The sequence below is a fragment of the Microtus oregoni genome, unplaced genomic scaffold (genome assembly GCF_018167655.1).
Source record: "Microtus oregoni isolate MIOR12 unplaced genomic scaffold, Mior012 000072F_ref0000427, whole genome shotgun sequence".
In the NCBI taxonomy this organism is placed as follows: Eukaryota; Metazoa; Chordata; class Mammalia; order Rodentia; family Cricetidae; genus Microtus; species Microtus oregoni.
In genome coordinates, this window is record NW_024543979.1 from 2,503,248 (window position 1) to 2,528,314 (window position 25,067).

Below are 25,067 nucleotides of genomic sequence, written 5' to 3' on the forward strand. Positions count from 1 at the left end.
CTGGAGTCCAGGGTTTTACGTGTCCTCTGCTGCCCCACCTGTGAGCAGGAAGGAACGTGGAGAGAGCCTGGCCAAGTCAGGAGCACCAAATGTTATGGTAAAAATAAAACGCCATAGGTCCCCGAGTGGTGGCAGTGGGCAGCAGGCACGAGACCACAGTGGGCCACGAATGCAGTCAGTCCCAGGCAGGGAGCGGCACAGCGGGTGAGAGACAGAGATCTGTTAGGCACACCATGCAGAGAACATGGGTATTTATTTAGTGGGTTATAGAGAGGAAAGGGAAGAAGTGGGGAGAAGGGAGAGTGGCAGAAGCTGCCTCTTCGGGAAAGAGACTGAAAGGAAGGGATTCAGGCTAGAAGTGAAAGAAAGATCCTCTTGCTTACTTGGTGGATGGGGGTGGGGAGGTGAGGAGAGTGGGGGAGGGAGTGGGCAGGGCTTGTCTCTTAAAGGGACAGGACAGACATTACAGCAGCCTCACCTTGATCCCTGGTTTATCACTGGGAAGGGCTGATGCTCAGGAACACAAGGACACCTTGCAGGCAGAGCTCCATCAGCTTTGTTGTCTGTGTGGACATGCTGGCGACGCTGCCCAGACTGACCAGAGCTGTTGCTGGCTGTGCTGTACCTGTACCTGAAACACAGGAGGCTGGGGAGCTGAGAAGGGAGTGAGAGGCCAGTTTGTCCTATAGTGTGAGACCCGTCTCAGAAAAGATTATCCACCTCAAGAAATGGCGAATACATGGCAATAAATAATAATAAGAAACCTCCCAAGAGGACTACTGAGAACTCAAGAACAATGGCAATGGGTTTTTGATCCTACTGCACGTACTGGCTTTGGGGGAGCCTAGGCAGTTTGGACGCTCACCTTACTAGACCTTTGTAGTAATATGGGCAGCGGGGCTGCGTCCCCAACACCCCAGCCGCCCGCTCGGCTAGCTTATGCCCCAAAATAACAACACACAAACTGTATTCATTTAATCACTGCTTGGCCCATTCTCTTCTAGGCTAATTCTCACATATTAATTTAGCCCATTTCTAATCATCTGTGTATGGCACCCCAAGGTGCGCTTACCAGGAAGATTCTAGCCTATGTCCATCCTGGGTCGGAGCTTCATCCTGGGAGCGGGGCATGGCGTCTCTCTCAGGCGTCTGCTCCCTAGAGGAGAGCTGTCGAGACTCTGACCTCACTTCCTCTTCCTCCCAGCGTTCTGTTCTGTTTACTCCACCCACAGGGCCAAGCAGTTTCTTTATTGGCCAGTGACCTTCCTCCATCAGACCTGGATGGAGGTGGGCGGTCCTTGGACTTCCCACAGGTCAGGGAACCCTGATTGCTCTTCGAGCTGATGAGGGAGGGGGACTTGATCGGGAGAGGGGGAGGGAAGTGGGAGGCGGTGGCGGGGAGGAGGCAGAAATCCTTAATAAATAAATAAATTTAAAAAAAAAAGAAACCTCCCAAGGACTCGCTACTCCTGGCTATTCTTGGGAACATCTCCGGCCCTCATTTTAACTATCCTTTTGCTGCTCCATTAGGCATCACTTCCCTTGAAAGAGCGAATATTGCCTCTTTGCTATTGCCATTTAGAATAATCAGAAATAGGTAGATTAAGACTTTCTAAAATACACATAAGTCACACAGCACAGGTATAAACACTGGAGATCACGTGACCCTGTTGTTTTACTCTCAGGTTCTGGGCATCCAAGTGAAATGTTTCCACGAGATCATCACCATTGGGTACAGAGTCTATCACTCCTATGACCTTCCATGGTTCAGAACACTGAGTTGGTGAGTGACTGACACACTGCTCTGGATAGGGAAATCGAATCCATCTCTAACGTTTCTAATTGCAGAATGATTTTGGAGAAAGAGAAACATGCTGTAACTGAATTTATAATGAAGAAATTAACCTTTGTTCCTCCTCCAGCACAGCGATCCTCAAGCTTTCATTTTAGTCTTTGTAGTGACATCTAATAAATGATTAATATATATATATATATATATATAATTTTATTTCCTTCCTGATCATAATTTTATGAAAAGTTCTCTTTTTCCCCAGTTGATCAGAGAACATCAAATATTTGATCTGTGTGTGTGTGTAGCTTTGCTTTACTTATTATTATTTTTAACATTTAAGGCATTCATTCCTGCCAAGACTTTGGAGTAGGAGACACGGCACTATGCTAGCTCATAGTCAGGCTCGATGGTCGTAAGGAAGCTATTCCATTAACATCTTTCCTGAAGCCACTGTCTTCCTAAAAGAGGTGTTTCTCACCTCTGGGCTTAGACTATTCTAAATAGTTCCTACCTGAGTGTGCTGACACAGACCTTTGACCCTGGTTCTAGGATCCTGGCCACAACAACTTGCTGAATTGCCCATTGTCTGAGGCAGGTGGGCCATGAGGTCAAGACTATTCTGAGAGGTCAAGACCAACCTGAGCTGTTTAATAAGATCCTGGAGGTGGGGAAAGTGGTGGAGTGGGTGTTGATATTATAAGGGGCCATTTTCTCCCAGTACTTTTCTCTGTTCTAATAAAATATATGGGAAACACACACACACTAAATCAAAATAAGAAGAATCATTGTTTGATTGGAACCCTTCTGGGCATTGAGAAGAACTGAGAAAAATGTCAGAACTATGTGCAGAGCAATGGGGGAGATGATCAGCCACCTCTTCCTCCTTCCCTCTTAACTAGCTGGTGAGGCGAGGTTGTGTTCTCCTGAGTTAGTTATTAGACATAAGAACATTGTGCAGCTAGGAGCTAATTTTCATTATAAACTTAATGCTTTGTTTGCGCAGATGTGTGCACATCTGCCTGTTGATTGTAAACTCAGTGCTGTGTGTATGTGTGTGCGTGCATGGACATATGAACATCTGTCTGTTGTATTTTGACATTGTTGTCTCTGATACTATATTTTGATTGAACACATGAATTGTACTTGGTGAATTGCTGATTGCTGTTGACTGGTTTGAAATAAAGTTTGAATGAGAAAACAGCATTTTTTTTGTGGCGTGTATTTTGAATTAATCACTCAAATTTGGTTTTTTTGCCATCAAAATGCAGGGAATAATTGTGTCCCATTTGGTGGGGAGAGCATTCATACCCACCAAGCTAATGGGTTTCAATTGCAGGTACTTCCTCCTGTGTGTGAACTACTTCTTCTATGGAGAGACGGTGGCGGATTACTTTGCTACGTTTGTTCAGAGGGAGGAGCAGCTACAGTTCCTCATTCGCTACCACAGGTTCATATCCTTCGCCCTCTACCTGGCAGGTAAATTGAGGTCGGTCTGCACTGACCTGCGTTAATGTTTCCCACATGTATCTTTACCTAGGTTATTTAAATGCGTTTGTGTGTTTTTTTTCTGTTGCATTCTGTTCCGGGCTCTCTTTACATCATTTCTCATGCATAAAATTATTTTTTCCATTGTGGGCTTAAGTAGCATTCATTCCCTAGTGGTAATTAAAGCAAACATAATTATAGCATTCCATGTTCGAAGGCGTAAGTCATAAACAATGCCATAATAGTTTGGAATTATGATTAATAGGGTGGTATTTATTTAAAGGGGAAAAAACTTACAGATCACCGTCAGCCCTCTGCACAACCAGGAAGGGAGTCTAGTCGCCTGCGGAGCAGGAAGTGAAGAGAGAGAAGAGAGGGAAGTGGCCGCTTTTTTAAAGGGAGAGAGACCACTCCCCAATGGGCTGGTATCTCAGCGGCGATAGGCTGGAGGAGTGGGAGGACCTCCCGTAACACATGTTCCTGAAATTTTTCTTTTCAATTTATAATTAAAAAAGAGAAAATTTGAAACATTTATTAGAGTATGTATTAATCAAACATAATTTGCAGAGAAAACTTTGCAAATATGTATTTATAATTGTCCCTAGGGAATAAGGTTTCGTCTAGAACGTTGGTTCCCAACCTTGCTAAGGCTGTGACCCTTTAACACAGTCCTCGGGTTGTGGTGACCCCAACCATAAAACTGCATCATTGCTCCTTCATTCTGTAACTTTGCGACTGTTATGAATGGTAATGTAAATACTTCTGGAGATAGGGGTTTGACAGAGAGGTTGTGACCCACAGATTGAGAACCACTCTTCTGTATGAACCAGGCAATCTGCTGGAGAAGGCGTGTTTTGGGGCAAGCTTGCTTCCAGGACGCCAGTGCCTTTCTCATTGCTGCCGATTAGGGCGTGGAACCCAGTGTGGAACATCTGGGGCTTTGAGAGGATGGGAAGTTTTCCTAAAGGATTTTCCACACTTTATATCTGCTTTGTTATTCAATCTGTTTCCTGATTTCTTCCCTTAATTTTAAAAGTTTTAGCCGGGTGTGGTGGCACATAGCTTTAATCCCAGCACTCTGAGATAGATCTCTGTGACTGCCAAGCCAGCCTGGTCTAGAGGAGTTCCAGGACAGCCAGTGCTACATAGAGAAACCCTGTCCCCAACCCCCACCCCAAATGTTATTAATAGATGGTCCCGTGGTTAAGAGCACTTGCTGCTCTTGCCACAGACCCAGGTTCGAGTCTCAGCGTGCTCATCATGAATCACTACTGTCAGTCTCTCTTCTGCATATACACATCCATACAGGCTAAATGTACACACACGGTAAAATAAATAAATCTTTACAAGGTTATTGATGATGTGTTTACAGAAGATGCGTTCTTAGAAATAGGCATTAGAATATTCCTGATCCTTCAGTTTGTAGGCAGTTGGTCCCTTTGAATTCTTGGCAGCTGGAAGGTGTGGCCCCTGCTGAGACGTCACCTAAAATTCTGTAGTCTGTGAGGCAGGGCTGCCTGCTCCTCAGTGCACGTCCGTGCTCTGTGTCTTGCTCTGAAGTCAGTTTTGAGATAGGATCTTTCCTTGGGAGATAGGAATGCACCTTATTAATGTTTTAAAAAGTTAGTGAAGTTAGCAGGAAAACGTTTTGTAGTGGCTTCTGGCTTCTCCGAGTTCATTCATTTATTTTCTTTGGTGGCTTGTAGTGGTGCTTAAATTGAGGGTCCTACATTCCTCGGCAAGTGCTGGGTCTCCAGTCTGTTTTCTGCCATTAACCCTGCAATCTTGCTGTGTTTCACGTTACTGTTATAGTACTATAATATAATAATACTGTAATATTACTTAGTAATAGTAATGGTTAATTAAAGTATGAATTATTTGTGCTGTTTATTAGTTTTTAAAAGCCAGTTTCCAGAGATTTGTAGTATAAACAGCATCCCTACCCCACTCCTCTCCAATGGTTTCTTGTTTCTGTGGGTGATATGCCTATTCCTTTATTATTGGCATTATTTATTTTGATGTTGACTTCTTGTTAAATTCCATCTTGTGTTCCACAATCTCAGACCTTTTAGTCATTATTTATGGTACTTAACTGGTGTCCGAACCACGACTTCCTATAGAGCCAAATACTGTCTGACTTCCAGTCATATGTTTTAAACGTTTTATTTGTCTGAGTGTTTTTCCTGGATGTATGTCTGTTCACTATGTGCATACGAGGCCTGAGGAGGCCGGGAGTGGAGGGCACTGGATGCCCTGGAACTGGGGTTGGAAATAGTTGTGAGCTACCAGGTGGGTACTGGGAATCAAACCAAGGTCCTCTGGAAGAGAAGCCCATGCTTTTAAGCCACAGGCCATCCCTCCAGCCCCTCCATTCATTTTTAACTCTTTACTCTCCTTCTACTGAATCAGCTGCCCTACCTAGTGGAGCAGTCCATGTTACCCATGGATGTAGCCCTCGTGTGCTGGTAGTGTTTTTTGGTTGGGTTTTCTCTTTTTGTTTTGTTTTTAAATGTCCAAAAAACCTGAGACGGTGTCTTTTACTGTGGTTAGCGGAGGTCCCTGGCCCCCTCCTCCAGCCTTCATGATTCAGTTCTTTCCCAGGTCCCCCAGCTTTTTGGACATCATCCCACCTTGCAGAAGCGCCGGGCTTCTTATAGTGGCCTATGAGATGGTACAGAGGAGAACGCTTTGTGTTCCTATGTTCGTGGTGCCCTTATGATGAGCGCCATGACTGGGGCTTTGTTCCTGCCGTCAGTCCTTTTCCTTGATGTTTCTCTTGCCGCCACTGACCTTTGGTGTTGGTTTTGGAGCACACCGTCAGCCAGCCCTGTGGTCTCAGGACTACAGAAGCTATCCATACTGTCTGCTGTTGAGTCTGGCGATGTTTTCCTTCCATCCTCTTGGTTCCGGTTGGTCTTCATTTCTTCGGTGGCATTTGCGTGGACTGCCTGGGCCGAATAGAAATGAGCGTGCATGCTCAACTGAGCTTCAACCTGATTTGACTTCTTCCCCGGTCTTCACAGAGCCCATTGCGTTCTCAGTCCTGTGGGCTGTCCCCAGGGACAGCCAGCTTTTCTAACAAAGTTCCTAAAGTCAGTGGAGTCTGAGTAGTGTGGGAAGGCTGTACCTGTGCCCGCTGCTGACCGGGGCCTGGTCTGTACCTCTCCATGGGAGACTGGAGAAATGAAAACCATGCCAAGACTCTAAAACAGTCTTATTAAAGATAGGATTTTTTTAAAAAAAAATATATACTCTATACTTTGTAGTAAACATTCAGAAAAACAAAGAAGTATTCAGTAAGATCATTTTGATGCCTTGGAGCCTTACTTCCGGTCTCCAGGGACTTGCTAAAGTTATTCTTATTTTCAGAGTATTCAAGCTTGTATGCTACTTTCCTATCTTCCGTCACCTATTTTCTTAGACAGATGAAATGTGATCACCTCCAGTTAATGTAGCTTCAGATGGTTGTATAGTACCATGTCTAAACCCACACCAGTGTCTCCTGATCTGTAGTTGTATCAGACTGCAGCTTGAAGTCCAACCAGGCACAAGTCCATGTATACAAGGCTGCTTTTTCCGCCCTTCCCACTGTTGGTGGCTGTAGCTCATGCTTGAGAATAGCATCTGTCGAGCAAAGACAGACAGCGAATTGATTTTCTTGTTGTTTCTGTTAGACTTTCTACAGATTGTTCTGTATGTGAAAGGTTTAGAATCTCATAAAATAACCATTGGTTGTTTTTCCCCATGATGTACTGATTTCTACCAGACATGTCACCGCACGGTAATAGGGCAGTGTTCACAAAGCTCATTTGAAAGTCACTGGTTCTTCTTTGAACAAACATTCAAGTCCTCAGTGTGGCGGCACTGACAGCATGGGGGACAGTTGCTGACCCCAACCCTGTGTAAAGCCTGTGAGGCTCAATGCCCCAATTCACGGCGGAATTGATGAGTAGGATTAACAGAAGCAGGAAGAGAAGGCCTTGCTCAGAGGAGGAGGGCTGGACCACCTTGGATAGCTTGGAGAAAAGGTGTCTGGTGCCATGAAAAGTGAGGAGTAGGCGGGTCTCTGCTGTTCATCCTGGGACTAGCTGGCTGAGCCGGGATCAGAGCTGAGAAGATGGCATGTCCAAGCCCGGAGAGTTGGTACCTACCTGTGTCTCGAGAAGCATTTTTTGTCCCGGAAGGGGTTTGTCCTTCTCCCGGGGAAGCCACATGGGGTTTCCACACCAAGAGAAGATAAAAGCAAAGTCTGTGGCTAAGTGAGAAATGGGTTGGGAGCAGTTAGCAGGGAGAGGAGCGAGGAGGCAGAGCCTGTGCCCTGCAGATTTATACTCAGCACCTAAACAGTGAACAGTTAGCTGGTCCTTGGAGCCCAGCCACTATTTTATGACAGTCTAAGAAACATTGCTCCGGGTCCCAGGTTATTGGTCTAAGATATACTTTCAAATCGAGATCTTTATATATCCACATCTAGTTGTAAGAATTAACATTTGCCTTTTGCATTTTGCCCAGTTCCTACCCATGTAGCTATCTGAAAGCTCTCGTGTCATCCTAGGAGATAGACAATTGTCATAGTCCCGTAAAACAAACACACACGCACACACGCGCACACGCGCACACACACACAGCAGCTTGGATTGAGCAGGGAACTATTTGGTCCAACTCCGTGGCTCTCAATGCTTGTGGCTCTCATTTGGTCAATTCTTAGAGCCCAGCAGTGAGTTTCCTTTTGTGTTTGCTGAATGATGAGACAGCTGAAAACGTGTGGATCCACGGGAGGCTTTTGAGCGCTGTCACGTCGGCCTCACTGCTTTGCGTGTGGTGCTGATGAGTCTTTAAGTCGCCAGCAGTGCTATGAGTCTGACTGATGGAGCTGGACTTTGAGATGGTGTAAGGAGATAGGAACCCTGCCGCTCATTTATCTGTATGCTCACACGACAGTGTGAAGGGGCGCAGGGAAATGCTGGGTTATTGCCATGACCAAAGGACTTTGCAAAGATGTCCTAGCGGATGTAAAAAGCAAAGACAGCCTATGCTGATTCATTGACATTATATTTTATTGGAAAAAATGTAGCTATCTCTGGGTCTGTCCACCTTATCAGAGGCCATGAAGTTCAATGACTTGCTTCCTGTCATACAAGACAACTCACTGAGTAGAATCTCGAAGTTGACCTGACATTAAATAATCTCGTCACAAAGAGAATTTGACTAAGAAGCAAAGAAAAAAAGTCAGCAAGACTGGAAATAGTACACAGAGACTAGATTTGCATAAAAAAGAGCACTGTCTCCCAGGCTTGATGACTTGGGTTGGGGCTGTTTAGGAATGAGAGCAAACATGTGGTCGCAAGTTCTGTGATGTCGGTTGATACATTTGGGGTGCTTGACCCCCCAAAGGACATCAGTAGCTACAGTCATGCGTGTATTATCTTAGCTAAGGATTGTTTTGCTTACATGTTATATGTGGTGGTTTTGGTTTCTGTAAAATCCTTAGGTAATTGATCAGTCTCCTTTGGCAGCTTTTCTTCTCACATTCAGCTGCCATGACTGTGTATCAGTGTCTGAACTACCTGTTTCTTTAACCTTTGTGTGCACAGCTCAGCCGTAGTCTAGGGTGTGACTCTACCACACAGTGCAGCGTGCCTCTGAAGTTACCTAAGATGATGCCAGAAGTTTTGGCAAGTAGTATAAAAAGAATGAGGAGGAAGTTGGTAAGCACCGTGTTCAAACCCAGGCTCCTCCTCGTGGCCGGTTCAGAGTTGACACCACATGTTTACTGGGTCCTTAATCACTAATATTAAAATTTAAAAACAATTATTTTTCCATTTTCCATCTCTTCAGCTGGACGGTAAGCTCTGTAATGCTTGTGACTGTCTCACTTTTTTTTTTTTTTTTTTTTTTTTTTTGTATCTTGCACCTGGAATGCTTGATATGTTTTTAAACTGTTAACTCATTTTCTGAAATCTGCTGTATTGTGTCTAATCTCCTGTATTGTGTCTTGTGGGCTTTTCCAGTATCTCAATTTTTCCTAAACTTTTCACTACCTGCTCGGCCATCTCATCTGCTTCTATTCTTGGCTATAGAGACTTTGTTTTGTTGGTTGGAAACCGGCTCTCACTGCTACCTTGGGAGTGCTTGGGATGGAATGCAGGATGGTCATATCTGCATCAGCACCTCCAGCTCAGCCAGTCCCGCTCCACATAATTACATTGAGAGCTGTTACATCATAGCTGAGTGGCTTAGGGACCTATGCTAGTGTGCTTTCTGTTGCTGTGATAAAACACTGATCAAAAGCAACTTGGGGAAGAAAGAGTTTCTTTGATTTATATTTCGTGATCATGGTTCATCACTGAGGGAAGCCACAGCCAGAACCTGGAGGCAAGGGATGAACCGAGTCTATGGGGGATCTTTGCCTACTGGCTTGCTCCCATTGCTTGATCTGCTACTCCAGACCACTTGCCCAGGGGTGTCACTGCCTGCAGTGGATTGGGCCCTTCCACATCCATCATTAATCAAGAAAATGCCCCACAGCCATGTCTACAAGCCAGTCTGATGGAGGCAGCTCCTCAGTTAAGTGCCCTTCTTTCCAGGTGACAAGTTAGTAAAAACTAACTGGCTTTTTTAGTGAATGCTGGTGTCTGTAGTCATCTAATAAAGCCTGTGATTTTAATTGAAAACATAACTATTTAAATATTCTTCAGTCAAGAAAAGGTATGACTATGAATCCAATTGTAAAAATTATCTTAACTCTGGAGTTACTAGGTTATATATGTACACTTTCATGTTTTAAGTGTAAAATATTCACATAGCCATGTAGTTGTGAATGATAATGATTTTCATATCTAGTTTTATAAAGGATGCTTTTCTTTAAAAATATTTAGCTTTAGATAAACTTGATGTCTTAGTCACTGTTCTATTGAGTTTAGCCTTTTGAGAATTTTCCACATTGATTTCCACAGCGGCTACACCAGTTTGTAGCTCTACCAGTAAAGAACAATAGTTCTCCTTTCCTATACCCTCACCAACTTTTGTTGTCAGCTGTTTTTTCTTCCCTACCTCCCTCTCCTCTTCCTTCTCTCCTTCCCTTCTTTTTCAGTTTTTCAAGACAGGGGTTCTCTACAGCCCAGTAACGGCCCTAGCTGTCTGGGAACTCTGTAGACCAGGCTGACCTTGAACTCACAGAGGTCTGCCTGCCTCTGCCTCCCAAGGGCTGGGATTAAAGATGTGTGCCACCAACACCCACCTCTGTTTTCTTGATCTTAGCCATTCTGCTAGAGTGAGGCGAAACCTCAGTGTTTAAATTTGCATTTTCCTAATTGCTCAAGGATCTTGAGCACATTTGAGATATTTCTTATCCATTTTTATTTTTTTTGAGAAATCTGTTCAGATCCTCGGCTCAGTTTTTAATCAGGCCATTTATTTTTCAGGACTATTTGTGAGTTTCTGTATATTTTGGGTATTAATCCTTCATTAGGTGAAGAGTTGTCACATTCTCTGCTCTGGGGCTTCCTCTTCCCTTGACTGATTCTTTCCTGTGCTGTATGGGATTTTTAGTTCTGTGAGGTCCCATTTGTCAATGCTTGGCCTCAGTACCCAAGCAAACTAAGTCGCTTTCAGAGAGCGCTCCTTATAGTAGTTCTGAGTGAGGTCTTTGGTGCATTTGGGATTGATTCTGTGCAGTGTGGTAGAAATGGCTGCAGTGCCAGGCTTCTGCATGTGGGCTTCCGTGGATTTGAGGAGTCAGAAAGGCGAAACAGTACCTACTGCATCCATACACAAAATTCTCAATGAAGAAAACAAAATCTCGTCATCACAGAAGGAAAACGTAAGGCAGTCTGTCTAAAACCAGACTTTCACACACTTGGCAGCTGAAGCAGCATGGGTTTCATGTTCTTAGTTCTATCCCTATCTCGTGAATATTGTTACAGCTTTTGCATGCTTGCATCAAAGCATGTTGGCCTCCTGGTTTTGTAGTCCAGCAAGCCAATGATCCTGTCAGTGACAAGTAGGAGTAGGAACTCTGGTTAGCTCCCTATCGCCTGTATTTTGTTGCAGTCCTTTGCAGTGGACATGTAGAGTGAGGTATCAAAAGTAGACAGAGGCCAATTCCCCACTTGTGGAGATATGCACCCTTGGTTATCCTGCCTGGTGAACTGAGCACAGAGTGCAAGGCCGAGTGTTTGTCTCATGTGGTACAGGTCAGTCGATAACGGACTCAGTTTCTGTGTCAGGTCCACTCTGAGCTCACTGCAGAACGCATGGCGGCTTATCTCAGCCAGACTCAGTTCATGCATTTTGAGTCTCCACCTCTGAGCAGCGTGTCTGAAAGCTTACTGGTATTCTGAGAGAGCCCCTCGTCGTGTTAGTGTATGAGTGGGGAGTGTCCCTGAGTTGGGTACTGTAGCATGTCTTCATCGCAGTGAATGTATGTGACACAGTCAGACACTGGGAAGTGAGAAGTGACTTCAAAGCACATGTTTCACTGTATGTACACTGCTGGTGTGAGAAACTTCAAGTCAGTCTTTGTTCACTACAAGTTATTCTTGCCACCTGAGTTTCCACGGAACCACATGACTTAACCAGGAGCATCTAAACATTTCTTTTATTTCTGCAATCCTCAGTGCAGAGACAAAACTTTTTTCTTCATTCATGAAGTGATGTAGCTTGTCCTTCTGCATATGTGTTGCTATAATTGGTTGAAGAAGAAAACTGTTTTGGCCAGTGAGAAATCTGAACAGATTTAGAGAGAGAGTAGGCAGAGTCAGAGAGCTGCCGAAGGAAAAGGGCACGCAGGAACCTTTCCGGTAGGCCACAGCCTCTTAGTGATACACAGATTGATAGAAATGGGTTAATTTAGGATGTAAGAGCTAGCTAGGAATATTCACGCTACAATCATTGGCCAAACAGTGTTGTAATTAATACAGTTTCTATGTGATTATTCGGGTCTAGGCAGCCAGAAAAGCAAGTATAGTCTCTGCCTACAGTGAAGTGGTGATGGTGAAGGAGAGCTACATCAAGGGTATCGGAAGGACTGGATTAATACACGTAAAAGCTTAGATGGAGTTAAGAACATAGCATGCTCAATGGGCATTAGCTGCCATAGTTACTCATTTTCATGGACACTGAACACGTTCTGTAATACTCTCAATCAATGGACATTTTATGTAGTGGAATTTCCTATGCTGAAGATTAAACATCAGACCCCACCCCCCACATGCTAGGTAAACACTCAGCCACTAACCTGTCAGCCTGCTCTTGGTAAATTGATAACCTAATATGTTTTCCAGCTTCCATATTAGCAAGGGACTAATTCATTTAATTAATGTAGGAGACAGTGATTGAATTTTTCCCATGGAATATGTCTGGCACGTGGGAGATTTCACAATTGTTCCTTCAGGAGACTGCTTAGGATGCTCTCTGAAAAGTAGGAGAGGTCGTTGAGTGATGACTGACACATGCTTGGATGAAGTGCAGGAAACTGGTTTTGGGTGTGTGGGGGGTGTTCAGGGATTTTATACTCCGTGCAGAATCCCATAGCTTGTCTTGTGTTTTTGAACAGGTTTCTGCATGTTCGTGCTGAGCTTGGTGAAGAAACACTACCGCCTGCAGTTTTACATGGTGTGTATCAACAGTTTTCCATAGTTGCATTCATCTTTCTTCCTGTACGTGAAGAGATAACAGTCAAATTAGCTAGTTAATGTCTTACCCGAGCCCAAAGAATTTATCAGGGTTTTTATGTGTTCATTAGATACGAAATGTTGAAGTTGAAAAGATTTTGAGATTTAAAATATACAACTGTCCCTAAAGTGTTCCTGAAACATTTTTAGGTATTTTCAAAGGAAATAATGTAAATGATAAGTTTGAATTTCCTGACTGTGGGAACTCATCTCTGGGATAGTTGCTGAAGCCTAGCAAGTTTGTGTCACGTATTGAAGGTGTCCTTGAACACTGGCTGTTGGCTTCAGCGTAGTGCAGAGTATGTGGTTTCGTGGTGGTTATGGTCAGCCATAGTCATCGTTGCCCTCAGGTAGTTTGTTCGGTGGAGAGAAGCAAGATCCACAGTGAGCTTCTCGTTTCCCTAAAGTGGAGCTAATTACAAGTCTAAAGTACAATGCAATTCTGAGAGGTGCAACTCCGGAATCAGCAAGGCGTTTCTCATGCTTCCCACTTGAGCGTTTCTTTAAGAAGACATTCCACAAATTATTATTGCTAAGAAATCTGTAGTGTTTTCTACATTTATAATTTCAGGTGATCCTAGAATAAAATCTTAATGAGATCTAAGAACATCAAGACTGGTTGGAAATAACCAGACCTCCTGTCAGGAACACGGTTCTAGGACCCTTGTGAATGACAAACTCTGCACACTTGAGCGCCTTCTGTTTCTCAGTGGTCCACTGGACCCTCCTTTGTACCTCACATCATTTCTGTTAATTATAAGACTTAACATAGTCAAATCCTGTGCACATAGTTATTGCTTGGGGAATAATGACAAGAAAAGAAAAAGTGTGCATGTTGATTCATGTACCTGTGGTTCCTGGATTTGTGGGTATAGGATTAACTGTATGTAGAGGGCCAGCTGTGCAGTATAATAGGGCCAGTTGCCTATTGGAAAAAAGGGTGTATTGTAATGTAACTACTGTAAAGTGCTTGGTTCCTTTAAGTGTATACCAGTAGACTAGAAGAAAGCAGTCAACATAAAATATCGTGTTAAAATATAAATAATGTTTAAGAGTAAATAAAAATCTGAATTATTTAAAAAAATCACTTCCTAATTGCCAAACCAGTTTATCTGATGAGTACACAGAATGACTGTTTTTTGGTTCACATTCTGCTCATAGTAATTATACTATAGTCACTAAAACAGCCCACCCTCAGGCTGAGGGCCAAGCGGGCTTGATGAGGGAAACAGAACAGGGCTTTGAAATTCTGAAATTGCATCATGTCATTGAGCAGACTTAGAAAGATCGTCTTTCAGCATGAAAAGATGGAACGTAAAGGCAGTTGAATCCTGAGGGTTTCAAGCATTTTAAGTTAGAATAACTCTTTGCAGGGAAGGTTGTCAGGAAACTCAGGAGAGACTGCAGCTTCAGCATGCTAACTATGGTGCTCTCAGAGACCAGCACTGCTTCCTCACACCACAGCGATGCTGTCAACAGAGTGCTCCAAGATGGCGCCTTATTTCTTTGTGATTTTAAAGACTTAATAGTATGTCTCACTGATACTAGCATTCCTTTTATCTATAAATTAAAATAATTTTGCTAAATGTTTTTGTTATTTCAGGGTTTTAGTAGACAATGTGAAGAGTGTAATTTACTAACCACACTGTTTTGTTTGTATGATCCTATCTTACAAAGTTTGATCAGAAGTCAAGGCAGAAAACTTGTGTTTCAAAATCGCTCTTGCTAATTGGCTGTTTGATGAGTCACGTTTGCTAACTTCTGTGTTGTTGGGCTGTTGACAGTTCGCATGGACCCATGTCACTTTACTGATAACCGTTACTCAGTCACATCTTGTCATCCAAAATCTGTTTGAAGGCATGATATGGTAAGGGATTATGTTGTGTTATTCTGCATTCTGTTTTCATGTGTTGCCCTTTAAACTCCCTAAGGCCAGGCAGTAGCTTTCTGGTTTCCACTACTGCATGGAGACCACTTGCTATCTCACTGACTCTTACTGTTTCACAACCCAGCACAGAATGCCTATCCAGTGACTGGAGACCCTTTCTTCTAGTTCCAAGCAAAATGCAGAAAGTCTTCCCCAAAACCCAGTTCCATTTTCAGATGCTAACAAACCCCAGCATTGTGTTTTAAAAGCAAAGGTTAGATGTTATCTACATGGAGTGCAGAAAGTAGGTGGGATCTGGCTTCCAGTTAGCAGGCTGGAGAAGTGCCTTTTCTCCAGGGGACACTTGGGCAGGTCCTGCTCCACTCTGGGAAGGAACAAGCTTCTAGACCGTGTGTGTGCAGAGCTGGGTGCTCCACAGCACTGGGCTTTGCAGATTCAGACAGCATTTTTTATTAACTAAAAGTAATCCAGATTCATAATTAGAAACAAACGGGAATGGAGAAAGGCTTAATAAATTCTCTGTGCATGCATCTAGACTGTGAACACGAGACTTACCTCTCCACATCCATCGCAAAGTCAGCAACTAGAATCATTCATAGCTAACTGGAGTTTGCCAGGATAAATTGACCCTCCTGACAGCTTACTAAAATGCCCATGTGTTTGTATAAACACTCTAGTTTAGGGATGGATATCATATAAAACCTTTCAATTGAGGGAGAAATGTTGCTTATTTAAATAGGTTCTGCAAAGTTATCAGCATGTGACATAAGCTAAAATTGAAGTAAGATTAATAATTTTCCCGAAGGAGAATTTGCATTAAGAGCCTGGCATGAGCTTGTCACTTTAGATTCTGCTTGCACAAGTGACTTGTTTTGCATTTCACAAGGCTGCTCTTCTTGAGAGGCGATAGTTCCTGAAAAGTTCCTTACAAAACTAAAATGTAAATGTGTGTAGAGATTGGTTATTTAATAGTTTCTTTAGCAGCGTTTTCTAAGTTTAGAGATAGATTTTCTTCGTCTCCTGGCTAAAGGAGCGAGCATGTGTGGTATTTTCTGCTTCTCCTAGGCCTTGCCCTGTGCTATGCTCTGCTCTGTCCACTGTGTGAGCTAAAGGGTGTAACGTGGGTTCACTCTGAGCTGTGGAGGGGATAAGCGTTTGCTGTCTAACCACACAGACTTTTCTCTGCTAATCTTTTCAAGGTTCCTTGTTCCAATATCAAGCGTCATCTGCAATGACATCACTGCTTACCTTTTCGGATTCTTTTTTGGAAGAACTCCCTTAATTAAGGTAATGGAAATGTTAGACAGACGCCCTTCCCACAGGCTTACAGGCCACAGAGCGCTGCCATGGAGAGGGCAGGAGTTCCCTCTGCTGTCATGTGTCCGGCTGGGTCCTCCATGGGGACCCAACTCTATTTTCCCCTGCTTGTGTGGGCTCATCTTCATTGCTCACTTCTTTAACCCACTCCCAGCATTCCCGTGGCTAGCTATGCTGTCACTAAACTTCCTAAAAGAGCAAGGCGCACAGTCTTTATGTACTGTCCTCCAAAGATTCCCAAGTTCATCTACGTAAAAGACTGGAGGATCTAAAGCCAGTGGTAAGAGGTTGAGACAAGGAGGAAAGCACATGTGAACAGCCTGCCATTTTGCCTTGATTTGGTTCTGTTTATGGACAGTGGAGGCAAGGGTATGAATTAGATTATTCAGATCTCATTTTGGGCAAGAAAAACCAGTTCTTCATGAGAAATCCAACCTTTTCCTTGGACTTTTTTTTTTTTTTTAAGAGAGCTTTTTATGTTGGGGCTTTACGTAGGATTCAGTTTCCACACTGAGCCGAGTGTTTAATAGGATCTCACACAGACATTGCTTGGCTGAGAGGGAAGCTGTTAGGGAGGAACTGCTGGAGTCTGAATTAGCCTTGTGCTGTTGGGAGCCTTGTGATGAAGTGTGCCGCTCCTGGGGAGCGTGTGGGTAGCCTGCCCCTCACAGTGCTCCCTCAGCTCTCCTCTCGTGGGCTGCTGACATGCAAAGTATGCATCTCTGAGCTGTGTCTAAAGCTGCTGCTCAGAACAAGTCAGCATGTTCTCCATGCTCGCGTGGGCCGAGCTCTAAACTAACATGCCTCGTGAGACTGAGACCCGTGCAGGAATCCTAGGGACTGGTTTTGAATGCCTTTCAGGTGATTTCAGCAAAGGAGATTATTTGTATGATATACCCAGGAAGTTGGGCAATTCACTTATGATCTGGTGTGAGTCAGCTCGACGCTTTCTTAAGTAATCAGCAGACACTTGGAGCCCACTCGATGGCACCAGTACAGACACAGAATTGTTCCCAGGAGAAGGTGCATTGGTTCTTTCTCTGTGGCAAAACTGTCACCAGATTTGTTAAGAAACCATTGCTGCCAGCTAGTTTAGCAATGAGGTTTCTCAACTTCCAAGTTAAATAGTCTACAAGGAGCTCAGGTAGCCAGGGCTGTGACCCATTCCTTCCCCCTGAGTCATATGCATCTGAACGCTTACCTTCCTTGGCAGGGTAGGGTGGTTATTCCACAGCTCCTGAGTTTTCTCTCCTATCCCTTACCCCACTGAGTTCCAGACTTCCCTCCAGATTTTCCTCCCTGAATGTCTCATTGACTGGGAAATAGTAGCCAGACTGAAACAGACGCAGTATCTATTCTCAGAGCACAATCTGTTCCTTTCTACCTAAAGGTAGACGTCGATTATGGGGGTGGGTGTTGAATACATGAAGGAAATCTCATGTATCTTGCATATTAGGACTGAGCTGAGCATGCTAGTACAAATTTATAACCTTATCAGTGGAGAGGCTGAGGCATGAGGGTTGCGAATTCTAGACCCAGTGGGCTACGTAGTGGAACCCTGTCTGCTCGGCCTACCTGACACACGAGACCACCTGGACTGCTGCGCGGCTGTGCCTTGTGGTCAGCGGCGGGTCAGCATTGGTTTGCATGGGATGACTAATAATCTCACTCTAAGAGAAGCATGCAGGGCGTGAGGAAATTATTTCGCTATTGAATTTATAGCAGAAAGAAAGAAAGAAAGAAAGAAAGAAAGAAAGAAAGAAGGAAGGAAAGAAAGAGAAAGAAAGAAAGAAAGAACGAACTTGAGGTTACCTAGCAGGATGAGTAGATATCACAGTACACCACACGTTTGAGGGGGTGCCCCGTGTTAGGTGACGCTCGCTCAGGTCAGTCATGACCGTGCAGGGGACAGCTGCAGTTTGAGCTGTTCAAATGAGAGCAAAGGGAAGAGATGCACGGGGCATTGGGGAGCATATGAGGAGTACGTGTACTAACCCTCCACCTTCTCCGGCCTCTTCAGCTGTCTCCTAAGAAGACCTGGGAAGGGTTCATTGGCGGTTTCTTCTCCACCGTCATATTTGGATTCATTGTGAGTTCTACTGGGGTTTTACTTTTATTTATACTCTGAAAACGCATGCTAGGGTTTAGCCTTTTCTAAACCTACAAAACCACAAAATGCTAGTAATACGTTTATTAAAACTTATTAAATAGGCACCCATAGTCATTCTCTGCCTTATGATTAGTATGGATTCTGTGATGATCTCCATCTGCCGCAAAAATAACTTGTTTGATGAAAAGCGAGAGCCACACTTAACTGTAGATATGACAGACCACCCATCTCCACCAATACATCCCTACACCTAAGACTCAGGGAACATCTTCAAAGATGGGGAGGAAAGATTGTTAGAACCAGAGAAGCAAGGTATCTCCTACAAGATAGTGCCTTTCATATTTGCCAGGGAGCTGCACCCATGAAATCTAAACAAGACCCCATAGTGATAGCACTGCTTGCCATTCCTATGCACAAGCCATTGGAATCTCTTCCTAGTGGCATGTTTGAATTTCTGCTGTTCTTGAGGAAAACAGTGGATTGAGTGGCCGGGGGAGAAATGGAATCAGATGAACAAGATGTTTTATCTTCTCTCCCATTGCCATGGTTGAGGAGGGTTAATTTTAAGAACTGCACCCATGGCATCGTGGGCTGGCAAGGGGCAGTGCCTTTCTCCCGCACTGTTGTGCACTGTTTGTCTAGTGTGAAGTTAGCACAGTCTATGTGCAGTAAGCCCCCCGCACAGTCTGTATCATTATAATTCACTCCTTTACCATGCTGTCTTAGGCCCTGCTAAGAGAAACTATGCAGACTTTTAAAAAGTAAGTTCTTGGCCTGGAGAGATGGCTCTGTGAGTAAAGGCCCTTTCTGTGCAAATAAATCCTGGGGACCCGAGTTTGATCCTCAGCATTCACATAAAGAGAGAAAGGGGGAAACTGACTCCAAAAGCAGGCCCCTGGCATGGGGGCACATACAGTGCATGCGTACTTAGAACACTGAAAAGTCAGATCTCCTGTAAGGCTCTTTTAAGATCCCATCAGCCCCGCCCCTTCTGAGGTTGTATGGAGATCTCACTGCTTTCGAAAATTCTTTTGTTCTCTGAAGGTTTTTCAGTTTCTCCTGGGACCATCCTGACCTAACTCTGGGTAGAGCCAAATGCCGATGCACAGGCACTTGGCGTCTGGCTGTGTGCTCTGGCACTTGGCTTCCTCTGGCTTGGGCACTATCTCACAAATTCTTGCTTTGGTCTTCAGGCTGCCTATGTGCTGTCCAAACACCAGTACTTTGTGTGCCCAGTGGAGTACCGAAGCGATGTCAACTCTTTCGTGACAGAATGTGAGCCGTCAGAACTGTTCCGGCTTCAGAGTTACTCCCTCCCTCCGTTCCTAAAGGCAGTGTTGAGAAGGGTAAGAGTGAATGGCTTAGCCGGTGTGTCTGGGGATCCTTCGTTCTCTGGTTCTTTTTTTTTTTTCCAAATATGTGGAAGTGGGTTGTATGCTTGTCATCTTAAACATCAAATGGCTATTAACATTTCCAAGCATATGTGTATACACTGGGGATTTATTTGCATAATGATTTAAATACTGATAGCAGTTTATATTTTTAAAAATTATTTTAAAATATAAATAAAAGTTAAAAATAAATAGATTTTTACAAATGAATGTTACTGATATGATTTGAGGAAGTATAAAGCTTGAGACTCATCAATTGAAAGAGTCCTTGATTTTTCGGGGTCATTATTAATACAGAAATCTAGAAATGAGCCTTCCATTGCCACCATTTAAAGCACCTGAGATGTCATCCCCCAGATTGTTCTACAGTAGACTCTGTTACATCATTAGAGTGGGAAAAAGTAGGCCGGTTAGTTTTTACCTGGGAAGGATTGCCTCCATCAGATTGTCCCGTGGGCTTGTCTGTGGGGCATTTTCATAATTGCTGGAGGAGGGCCTAGCCTACTGTGGTTGGTGCTGTCCCTAGGCAAGTGGGCCTGAGCTGTGTAAGGAAAGTCCCTGAGCAAGCCAGGAGAAGCCAGCCAGCAAGCAGGGTTCCTTCCAGGTTCCCGCCTTGGCTTGCTACAGGTGACTGTAACCTGTAAGTCAAATAGCCCTGCCTTTATAGCAGCAGAAAACAAACAAGGACATACAGTAACTGTGCACATCTGTGCGTATGTACATTGTACTTCAAGCTCACAGCCACGGGCTTTTGGAAACATCTACAAATAACTTATCTCTTTGAGTGCTCATTATTTGTTTTTAAACATTTCTTAACCATCCATGCTTCCTGTTACATCCTACAAAGCTTGGGCTCGTACCAGTCTTTAAGTCTGGAGCGATGTTGCTCTTTGAGAACAGATCCAAAACTTTGTGGACTGAACGTCTTTCCTGGACCATATCCGTCTTGTGCTGCTTTTAGTTCATAGTTAATTCCGGGGGGAAAGAGAGCTATACCCTCAGATAATTTGAATGTAAAATTCTGTTCAGATGATTTCTCTAAATCTTTTGAAATAATTTTGTTTATGCCCATTTTGACAGGCTTTGTTTTGTTTGAGACAGGGTCTTACCGTATAACCCCATCTGGTCCTTGACTCCAGGTACTCCTGTGTCAGCCTACAGAGTATAGAATAACAGGGGCATGCCACCACCCCTTAACAGTATATTAAGAAACTCATCTCTGAGCCGGGCAGTGATGGTGCAAACCTTTAATCTTAGCACTCGAGGTCAGCCTGGTCTACAGAGCAAGTTCCAGGACTACCAAGGTTACATAGAGAAACCTTGTCTTGAAAAAGCAATCCAAAAAAAGGAAGAAAGAAAAAATATTTATTTCTGTTTGTTTCCATAGCTTTCAACTTAGTTTTGGCGACAAAGACAACTTCTTGCTATTTCATTGTTTAAAATTAGTGTTATAAAATATAAAATTAAAATAAATCCTATGCTTATAAGAACAAAATACTATGGTCTAGAGAGCAAGTGTGGAGTGAACCGAAGTGTGTGTGAATCTCCCATGTTTCCCACACAACTGTGTTTCCTAAGCCCTGGCTGAGCTGGAATTCTACCAGGTGTGGCAGTGGGGCTGTGGGTGCCTGGCAGGGAGTTGGCACAGGGCATGGAGACTGTGGTGGGTGTGGTGGTGAGGCTGTGGGTGCCGGGAAGGGAGCCGGCACGGGACATGGAGACTGTGGGTGTTGAGCAGGGAGCCTGCACGGGGCATGGAGACTGCCGATGGTGCTGTGTTTTCAGTCATGGTCTGTCTCAGCCTCCTGTGTCTGCCATGTTCCTGGGTTAGGTGACATGAGTAAGCACAGTGTTAAAGCAGCTGGTCCTCTCTCCTTCCTCCTCCTCAGGAAACAGTGAGCTTGTATCCCTTCCAGATACATAGCATTGCGTTGTCAACGTTTGCATCGCTGATTGGCCCATTTGGAGGCTTCTTCGCCAGCGGATTCAAAAGAGCTTTTAAGATCAAGGTGCGCTTCACATTCTCTGCTGCAGTCTCTGTGCATAATAGGAGCTCTCTGTCCTTGGGCTGTGGCTCGCACTGGCCACACTGAGCCCCTGACGTCCGTGTAACCTCACAGCCATGCTGCCTGGCTGGTTTGAGTCTATTTTTTTTGGGGGGGGGGGGAAGGTTTGGTGATGCCATATTCATTCCTTTGAAGTGTCTTATCCTGTTCAGGAGATGGAGTGTCCCTCAGTGCTGGGGTGGCTTTCAGACTTGAGGAATGGAGTAGTGCGCCATCTGCAGCTTAGCATCTCCCAGTCCCACAGTTCTGCCAAGGAGCATTTGGATCCGGAACTGCCCCTCCTGTTAGGTAGAATCTGTCAGGTCAGGCTGGAGAGAACACTCTTGCACGTTCTCTACGGTTGGTTCAGCTCTGAACACTGCTGCTGCAGTATGAAGCTTGCACCACAGACATGTCCGTGAAAGTCTTAAAACTTTTGTTTGTAAGACCCGCTTGTGGGTTGGATTTGATCTGTGAGAGTTGGTTCGCTGATTATGGTCCAGACACTTAAAGTCATCCCCACAAGTTAGTACAGCAGGGTCATCCTAAAGTCTATCATCACAGCCGCCCTCCCTTGCCAGGTAAAAGTACATCTGCTCACTGAGGGTTAGAATGGCTGGGGAAGATGTGCTGGTCAGGGAACGGTGCTCCGAAGAGGTGGGATTGGAGCCGAGATCTGAAGAGAGGACGAGGATAAATCTTACTGAGACGTCCGAGGAAGAGCATTGACGTGAGTTCAGGGAGGGAGGCCTCGCTGAAGTTCCAGGACAGGCTCCTAGGCTCCAAAGCCACAGGGAAACCCTGTCTTGAAAAACAAAAACAACAACAACAACAACAAAAAAAAAAGAAGGGAGCCAGGACCGAGCAGCTGTTAGGGAACAGCGTTTGGAAACCACCCTGGACCTTAGGATGGTCATCAGGGAAGCATCAGGGAAGTAAATGAACTCGGGGAGCCTCTGCCCTGCCAAGGGTGCTGTGGTCGGGGCAAGGTAATATAGAAAGCCTGCAGGGTCCCTGGCCTCAGGATGCTCCCTCCCTGTGGGGGAGGCTGGGAAGCAGCCCTGTCCTCCCTTGCAGTGGGATCAGGCTACTGGGGCTCCCTCACACCTCAGTGAGCAGAGAAGGGAGGAAATAGGTTGGTAAAAATTAGTCACAGGTATCTAGATTGTGGTGTTTTTTTTTTTTGTTTTGTTTTGTTTTTTTAAGACAGAGTTTCTCTGTGTAGCTCTGACTGTCCTGGAACTCGCTCTGTAGACCAGGCTGGCCTCCAATTCACAGAGATCCACCTGCCTTTGCTGGGGTTAAAGACATGTGCCACCACCATTCAGTGTGTTTTTTTGTTTTTTGTTTTTTTAATGGTCTCTAAGGTTCCTCATTAAAGGGAGAGTTTTTTTGTTTTGTTTTGTTTTTATATCTGAATGTGCAGTTGCTGTTGTATCTTGTGTGTTAGTGCCCAGATGTTCACAAGAACACTTGTGTTCTCTGGGGTTTGGGTAGTGAGCTCTTCTGCAGAAACCTCACCGCCTGGCCTCTCCTCACCACCTGGCCTCTCCTCAGGCTGTCTGATGGATGAGCACGTTCTCAGTGACCCAGATGCTTTGTTCTTCTTTTACCTCAATGCTTAAAGAAGGGTGCTTACCACTGGAGTGTTTGTTCCGGCACAGGGGTTGTTGGATAAACACAAGTTAGAGATGCGTGTGCGTCTGTGTGACAGTGAGGCAGCTCCCACACAGCTGCTCACTGTGCAGGGCTACAGGCAGTTACAAAACGAGATAATTTAGAGAGATTACAGTAATGAGAAAAAGTGCTAGACTTAATTAATATGTAGTGTTATTTCAGTGCTGCGGGCCAATTTAGAAATCATTCAACAGTGAGTGGAGAGTTGAAAAATAACATTTTAATCTGTTGGCTGTATTCTAATTTATTTGTATTTGTTAGAAAAAATTAATAGTAAAGTTGTTTTTCTTATAAAGTCTATAACACTGAAAAGACATTTACATGTCAGAATTTGATGCAGGTGATGTGTATTTCACATTTGTATGTTTGTTTCTGCAGGATTTTGCAAACACCATTCCTGGCCATGGCGGGATAATGGACAGGTTCGATTGTCAGTATCTGATGGCGACGTTTGTGCATGTGTACATCACAAGCTTTATAAGGTACTTCTCCACTAAAACAGAACCAGACGCTTCATTGCATCGTTCTTTTCAGTTCCCACTAGTTTAAGTTGACTGCTTCTGTCAGTGGTCGTTTATAATGTCAAGTGAAATGGAATTGTGGCTCTCGTCGTAGGATCCAGTGGTCATTGCTGTGAGCACACCATGACAGTTAGCAGAACCCAATTAGAAGGCCCGGTTAATGTGGCTCATGCGAGGTTCAAAATACAAGCAGATTGCATTTCTTTTTTCTGAGACAAGATTTCTCTGTGTGTAGCTCTGGCCATCCTGGAACTCACTCTGTAGACCAGGCTGACCTTGAGCTCACTGAGGTCTGCCTGCCTCTGCCTCCCTAGTGCTGGGATTAAAGGCGTGCGCCACCACTACCCATCCAGATTACATTTCTTAACTGTGGGCATCGCACTGAATGCTGTTAAGGAAGCAGACAGTTCATTCAGCCCAGTTATTGCTGGAGTGTCTGTGATGTGTCATCATGGAGCACAGTGATTCCCTCCCTGTCCTCAGAGCTTCTCTTGAGTGACATGTCATCGCAGAGCAGAGCACAGTGATCCCTCTCTGTCCTCAGAGCTTCTTGCGTGTGACATGTCATCACGGAGCACAGTGATCCCCTCCCTGTCCTCACAGCTCCTTCCTGAGAGAGCGGAGGACCTGAAGTGATAGTGAAGGTCTCAGCTGGCAGTGAGGGGTGGAGGAGGCGGCTGTTTAGTAAATCGTTGACTGTTCTTGTCACTAGAATATGAGTGTTTCCAGTCTGCCCTACAATGGCAGTTTAGCATGGGAGAGCCAACAATCATACCATGGTGATTTGATCTCTCTGGTCTCCACTGGGGCCCAGAAGGTCATGGAAAATATGTTTTCATCAGAGTTATTTAGAGGGAAACCCACATTCAGAAACTTATAAATTACACTTAACAATATGTATCCATACTAGTGTAAGAAATTTTGTATTAATCTTTTTTTTTGGGGGGGGGGAGGGAGGTTGCAATCTTTTTCATCAGTTTCCTTCACCTTTTCAAAGACTTTATTAGTTTTCTCTGTGGTATGTTTCTTTTCTCCTTCATTGATTTATACTTACTTTTTCATTTCTTTATATTTTCAAAGTTTAATTTGTTCTCCTAGATGTTTAAGATAACACCTAGGTTGCTGATTTAGGCTTCTTTTCTAAGGCTGCAGACCCCGTCTTTAGCA

The 25,067-nt window shown here is 44.3% G+C and overlaps 1 protein-coding gene across 1 annotated transcript in view; it reads left to right on the forward strand.

The window, feature by feature from the left end:
* The window catches only part of Cds1 (CDP-diacylglycerol synthase 1), a 74,524-nt gene that overhangs the window by 44,662 nt on the left and 4,795 nt on the right, over positions 1 to 25,067 (forward strand). Inside the window, exons 4-12 of the mRNA XM_041642094.1 lie at positions 1,686 to 1,783; positions 3,129 to 3,268; positions 12,834 to 12,892; positions 14,736 to 14,818; positions 16,039 to 16,126; positions 18,177 to 18,245; positions 19,460 to 19,612; positions 21,547 to 21,666; positions 23,758 to 23,861. Coding sequence (XP_041498028.1) covers positions 1,686 to 1,783; positions 3,129 to 3,268; positions 12,834 to 12,892; positions 14,736 to 14,818; positions 16,039 to 16,126; positions 18,177 to 18,245; positions 19,460 to 19,612; positions 21,547 to 21,666; positions 23,758 to 23,861 — 914 coding nt within the window. The remainder of the gene's footprint in view (positions 1 to 1,685; positions 1,784 to 3,128; positions 3,269 to 12,833; positions 12,893 to 14,735; positions 14,819 to 16,038; positions 16,127 to 18,176; positions 18,246 to 19,459; positions 19,613 to 21,546; positions 21,667 to 23,757; positions 23,862 to 25,067) is intronic.